Source organism: Callospermophilus lateralis, unplaced genomic scaffold (assembly GCF_048772815.1).
Source record: "Callospermophilus lateralis isolate mCalLat2 unplaced genomic scaffold, mCalLat2.hap1 Scaffold_127, whole genome shotgun sequence".
In the NCBI taxonomy this organism is placed as follows: Eukaryota; Metazoa; Chordata; class Mammalia; order Rodentia; family Sciuridae; genus Callospermophilus; species Callospermophilus lateralis.
In genome coordinates this window covers 1,527,408-1,533,897 of record NW_027512450.1, presented here as the reverse complement: position 1 = coordinate 1,533,897, position 6,490 = coordinate 1,527,408, and the positions used below count along the sequence as shown (strand labels likewise).

The window sequence follows — 6,490 nt, the reverse complement described above, 5'->3', positions numbered from 1 at the left end:
TTCAATGACACTAACTAATGTGATGGTTTAAAAGTAACATAAGCCATTATGCATGATGATATCATGCAATCACAATTTGCTATTTTACATGATTTTCTTCCATACTCTAAGATTTGATCTATTAATCAAAAATATAAAAACTACACAAGTTTGACATTAATAAAATATCAAAACTGTATAGATTTAATGCATTTAGATTAAAATTCCAATGATGTTCTTCATATTAATAGAAAAAGCAATGATGAAATTTATTGGGAAAATAAGAGGGCCAGAATAGCCAAAGAATTTCTTACCAAGTAAAAGCAAAGCAAGAGGCATCATAATACCATACCTAAAGTTGTACTACAGAGCTATAGTAAGAAAAATGTCATGGTATTGGCACCTAAACAGACATATAGACCCATGGTATAGAATAGAAGATACAGAGACAAACCCACATAAAAACGCAGTTATCTCATATTAGTCAAAGGTGCCATAAACATAAATTGGAGAAAAGATAGCCTCTGCATCAAGTAGTTCTGGGAAGACTGGAAATCCATATGCAGCAAAATGAAATTAAATCCCTATTTCTCATTCTGTACAAAACTCAACATTGTTAAAGGACCAAGGCATTATATGGGAAACCCTGTACCTACCTGAAGAAAAAATAGGAATAAATCTCCATCATGTCAGCTTAGGAACCAAATTCCTCAACAAGACTCCTAAAGCACAAGAAGTAAATTAAGTATCAATAAATGGGATGGTATCAGATTAAAAACACCTTCATAACAAAGAAAACAATTAAGAAAATAAAGAGAAAGCCTATAGAGTGAAATAAAATCTTTACCACCTGCACCTCAGATAGAGCATTAATCTGCAGGATATATAAAGAACTCAAAAACTTGAACACAAAAACCAACCAAACAAACAAACAACCCAATCAATATATGGGGAGTGGAACTGAACAGACACTTCACATAGGAAGAAATACTATCGGTCAAAAAATAAATGAAAAAATGTTCAACATCTCTAGCAATTTGAGAAATGCAAATTAAATTATACAGACATATCATTTCACTCCAGACAGAATGGCAATTTCCAAGAATACAAGTCATAATAAATGTTGGTGAGGATATGGGAGAAAAGGTACACTCATACACTGCAGGTGGGACTGCAAATTGGTGCAAAGACTCTGGAAAGAAGTATAGATATTTCTCAGAAACCTTAGAATGGAACCACCATTTGATCCAGCTTCCCACTCCTAGGTTTATGCACAAAGGACTTAAAATCAGCATACTACATTGATGGACATCAATGTTTATAACAGCTCAATTACACAATATCTAAGCTATGGAACCAACCCAGGTTCCCTTCAACAGATGAATGGATAAAGAAAATGTGGTAGATAACAAAATGAAATAATATTCAGCCTCAAAGAAGAATAAAATTATGGCATTTGTGGGCAACTGGATGAAACTGGAGATTCTCATGCTAAGTGAAATAGACAATCCCTTAAAATCAAAAGCTCATATTTGCTGAGAGCCATAGCCAAGTAGGAATGACACATGGCATTTTTGGTTGAAAGGTGACACCAGCAAGCCACTGAGATGATAATTATTATGTTAAGATGTGCATTCAATTGGAGATTAGACCCCTGCTGTCCGCCTTGGCCTGCTACTTTGGTGCTCTGCATGGGGAAGTGCGGTAGGAGGGAATTCTGGAGGAGGAATTTCCTGTTGGTGTAGTGTGTCCTGGTAGAAGGCCATGTGCATGGCATTCGTGGGAGTTTTGGAAATAAAGTTTGTTCCTGCTTGAGTGGCTCGTGATTTTGTGCCCAGGCAGACTGCAGCACATGTTATCTCATAGGGATGTTAACACACAATAAGGTGAGAAAGGGAAGAAGAGAAGTTATTTGAATTAGACAAAGGGAAGTGATGGGAAGTGAGAAATGTTGGGAATAGGAAAGAGAATAGAATAAATCAGACATAACTTTCCTACGTTTATATATGAATGCATGAACAGTGAAATTCCACATTATATACAACCACAAGAATGGGAAGTTATATCTCATGTATGAATAATATGTCAAAATACATTATATTCTTATATATAACTATAAAAAATTAAGAATGAATACAACCAGGGTCTTTCATTTTGAGCCAGGGTCTTGGAGAGTTGCCCAGATTGACCACAAACTTGTTATTTGCTTGACTCAGCCCCCTGAGTTTCGAGTTGCTGTGAGTACAGGTACGTGTTATACCATGAGCCACTCTAAAACATAATCATTGACATATGGACAAAGGGGTATTTTTTTGTACTCTGTGTTAAGCCAATGTAATTTATGGGGGTTTGGGGAAAAGATTACTAATTCTTATTCCTTTAGAAATTAAGCAAAGAGAAGGAAATATGATTGCTGTTGTTTGGACACTGGGGATTTGGGGTTACAGCAGTAAATATTCAGCAACTTTAAGTAGGTTGCTCAGGAAAAGACTCATCTAAAACATGAAACCTTAAGACTTAATGGAGGTGAGTGGGTGAAACAAATCTGTGACTGGGGAATGAGCATTTAGGTAAAGAAAAAAAGTATAAACCCTACAAGAGGGAAGATTACTGAGATGTTAACTGTAGAAGTAGCAAACCAATTTAGTTGTACCAATTCCTAAAGGGACACAGAGACAGGAAAGGTGGTGAGAGAGCAGGGATGGAATGGTCTACCCAGGATGTTCTGCTCATGATTTCTTAACATTCTCGCTGAGCTGTCTATGTTCTTTTCAAGTTGAAAAACTTTGTCTTTGTTGTCTGAAGTTCTATCTTCCAAGTGTTCTACTCTGCTGGTAATACTCTCATTTGAGTTTTTAATTTGGTTTATTGTTTCCTGCATTTCCAGGATTTCTGTTTGTTTGTTTTTTATATCCTCTATCTCCCTATAGAGTTGATCTTTTGCTTCTTGGATTTGTTTATGTAATTCATTGTCAAAGTGATTTTTCATTGTCTGAATTTGATGAATAATGTCTTCCTTGAGACTCCAGATCATCTGAAGCATGTATATCCTGAACTCTTTGTCTGACATTCCATCAGCTGCAGATATTACCTCATCTAATGTTGAATTGACCTGTATTGTTTGTGGTCCTTTCTTTCCTTGTCTTTTCATACTGCTCATGATTCTTTCTAGCTTTGTGAAACTGTTGAGCTAATGTTTTTCCCCTTATATATTTGTATTGTTCTTGAATAGGTCCAATATCCCTCTTTTTCGGAGAAAGACAATGTTAACATATCCCAATATCAACAGTACATTATCTAAGAACAAGTTTTCATTATTAATACATTTATAGTTAGATTCTAAGACTATAGATATTGGATTTAATTATTACTTAAGAATATATTCCTTAGTTTCATAAAAGGCGTACCATATCTGGTGGCATATAGAAAACTTAATTTCAGACGAAGGATGTTATACTTAAAGAGAAAGGAGTGAGGGAATGAGGTTAAACTAACTTAGCACCTTTGGAGAACTCTAACCACTCAACTGGTAATTTATGGAAGAATGTATAGACTCAACCTCCTATTTAGATAGTTACCCTATGTATAGATAGCAAAAGTTAGCAGATTGAAAGTGGTATAGAGAAAATATGAATTAAAAAAAAAAGAAAAGAAAAGAAATAACAAGGAAGAAAAGAGAAATAAGAGAAGGGAAAGGGAAGTAAGATAGAAATACAGAAAAAAAATAGGGGGGAGGTGGGGTATATGCAATTCCTCTATATTATATTACTTTGGTAATTCAGTTGTTCATGCTCAGTTCTTGGTTTCACATATGCTGAAGTTGTGGAAGAGAGAGAAGAAAAGAGAAAGAGAGAAAAAAAAAAGTCTCTCAGAACACTCTTTTCCTTGCTTCCAGTAGGTGGCGTTGTCTATTCCTAGTTTGAGCCTCTGTATTCAGGGTGGTGGGTATAGCCAGTGTGAAGGGAAATGAGCTTCCACCTGTATCTTCCCTACTCTAGTCTCTGAGGTAGAAACCAGGTGCCTCTACAATTGTTGTTTTGTGTTGATAGCTACAATCCCCAAAAGCTTGTGGGAAATATTTTGAGTTATCGCAGCTAAGGGTGGGGGAGTTGGAAATCGGGCACCTGGATCAGCCGCAACCGTGCTGGTAGCCACACCCACTTTGATGGGTTTTAAGGGTTGATGGGCTTCCTGGAGACTAGCGCTCGGGGCGGGACTGGACTTCCTCCTCCGGTCTGGCTGAGCGGCTGGCGCCTTCCTGCTCCAGTCTGGCTGGCGGCTGGCGCCTTCCTGCTCCGGTCTGGCTGGGCGGCTGTTGCGGCTTCCTGCTCCGGTCTGGCTGGGCGGCTGTCGCGGCTTCCTGCTCCGGTCTGGCTGGGCGGCTGTTGCGGCTTCCTGCTCCGGTCTCCAAGTTTTTATGATAATAACTGTGAGACTCCAAGAAAACATTACACACAGTAAAATCAAGCTGTTTCTTTGTCCCCCCAACAATAGGAAAGAGTGATTGGGGCCCTGGACTTCTATACTTATCAGACTTAACAAAGTGTCCTACCACCTTGTCAAGGTTGCAGCAGAGATAGCCAAGGAAAGAGCAGGAAGGCCATTCTAACCACAGTGTTATGGAGACCACAGGGGAACCTGGGCATCCACTTCTCTAAGAGCAATGATATAATAGTCCCCATCTGTGTTGGGTTAGGTCAAGGGAAGCCTAAGGAAAAGTCTGGATTTTGACTACCTTTGACCACTGTCCTCCAGGATCTATCCAGTCCCACCCCCATCCCATTTCTGGGCAGGGATAAAGTATTCTATGACCTCCTCAACATGGTGATATCAGGAAAGCTCTGGTGGCAAGCTGTAACTCACAAGTGTGTCTGAAAACAATAGAGGCAATCCTTCCTCCTGTGTCACTGGGGTAATTCTCTCTTCTTGCATTATTCAATGGCCAAGGAAAATCAACTAAAATTATCTGTAACACTCAAAAGCAGAGAAATCTCCACTTGAATGAAAAAAGAATAAAATAGGTGCTCATATCAAAACTAAAAGATGATGAGAGAATTATCTGAAAAAAATTCAATTTATCCATTATAAAATTTTACAGCAAGCAATTATGAATACATTTGAAACACATAAAAAGGGATATTCAACAAAGTAACTGTCCTCAAGAAAAAAAATAAAAAAGTATAAAGTAAAACCAAATAGAGGTAACAGAATTGAGAGAACAGAAGAAAGCATCAGTGAATTGGAACACAGAAGAGCAATTATACAATCTGAGAAACAAGGAGAAAATAGATTGAAAAAATAATGAACAGGGCCTCAAGGTCCTATGGGGCTCTAACAAAAGATCAGAAATTCATGTCATAAGAGACTCAGAAAGAAAGGAGAAAGCACTCAGAAGAATAATAGGTAAAAACTTTCTAAATTGATAAAGAATATAAATCCACTACTGACTCACTAAACTGCATGAATTTCTAGCTGTATCAACTCAAATCCACAAGAAAAGACATCATAGTCAAGCTTCTAAAAACTACAGACAAAGAAAAACATCTGAATATAGAAAGAGAAAAATGGCATTTCATGCATGTGGGAAAATCAATATGAATGTCAGTGGATTTCCCATCAGAAACTAAAAAGGAAAGTTTAACAATATTTTTCAAGGGACAAGAGAGAAGAACAATTAGCCCAGATTTCTATTTATAATAAAATATATCCCAGGAATTAAAGAAATAGCAAGGTCAATTTAGTTGAATAAAAACTAAATAATTATAATTATAATAAAATGATAAGCAATAAACCTACTCTAAAAGAATAGCTGAAGGCAGAACTCAAACTAGAAAAGACAGTAATAATTTCAGGACATTAAGAACAAACAAGAGAAAAGCAGATGTATGTATAAAGACATCATATTACCTTTTCCTAATTAGTTTTCCAGATAATCTTTGATGATTTAAATAAAAATAACAATACTATCTGATGTATTCTGTCTTTTTAAGACATTCATGGACTTTATTTTATTCATTTACTTATATGTGGTGCTGAGAATCAAACCCAGTGCCTCACACATGATAGGCAAATACTCTACCACTGAACCACAATCCCAGCCTTGATGTATTATTAATTATATAGGGATTAATTAAAGTATGTCACTAACAGGGTAAGTGAGGGGAACATAAAGGAAGGTAAAATTTTTATCATTTGAAGTGGTAAGATGTCATACCACTTGAGTGTAATAAGTTATGTGTATATATAATATAAGGCTTAGAGTAAGAAATATAAAGCTGTATCAAGAGAACCACTTAAAGATATTACACATATATCAAAATGAAATTACAAACTATATTTGAGTATTACATCAGAAGTAAAGAAACAGAAACAAAAAAACCAATGATTGCACACCAGAACACAAAAATAAAATGGCAGCTATAATATATTAATGATACCATAAAAATGTGTCATCTAAATTAAAGGATGGTTTTTAAAAATGATATGGTTTTGTTGTTGTGAATAATTTTTT

General features: G+C 36.2%; 1 protein-coding gene across 1 annotated transcript; it reads right to left on the bottom strand.

Annotated features, from left to right (window-relative positions):
- Nucleotides 1-624: 624 nt before the first annotated feature.
- Nucleotides 625-4,442, bottom strand: LOC143387291 (uncharacterized). The gene is made up of 2 exons (XM_076841815.2): nt 4,104-4,442; nt 625-701 (listed from the first exon to the last, which is right to left on the bottom strand). Exons 1-2 carry the CDS (start codon nt 4,426-4,428, stop codon nt 664-666), a joined length of 363 nt encoding a protein of 120 aa, XP_076697930.1. The 5' UTR covers nt 4,429-4,442; the 3' UTR covers nt 625-663.
- Nucleotides 4,443-6,490: the final 2,048 nt, after the last annotated feature.

Bases quoted from the DNA above. Each gene is read 5' to 3' on its own strand.
- LOC143387291 (XM_076841815.2), bottom strand. From the start codon at position 4,428: ATGTTTTCTTGGAGTCTCACAGTTATTATCATAAAAACTTGGAGACCG. The intron at 702-4,103 runs GTGCCCGATTTC...CTTGTGCTTTAG, and splicing joins CACGGTTGCGGCTGATCCAG to GAGTCTTGTTGAGGAATTTG.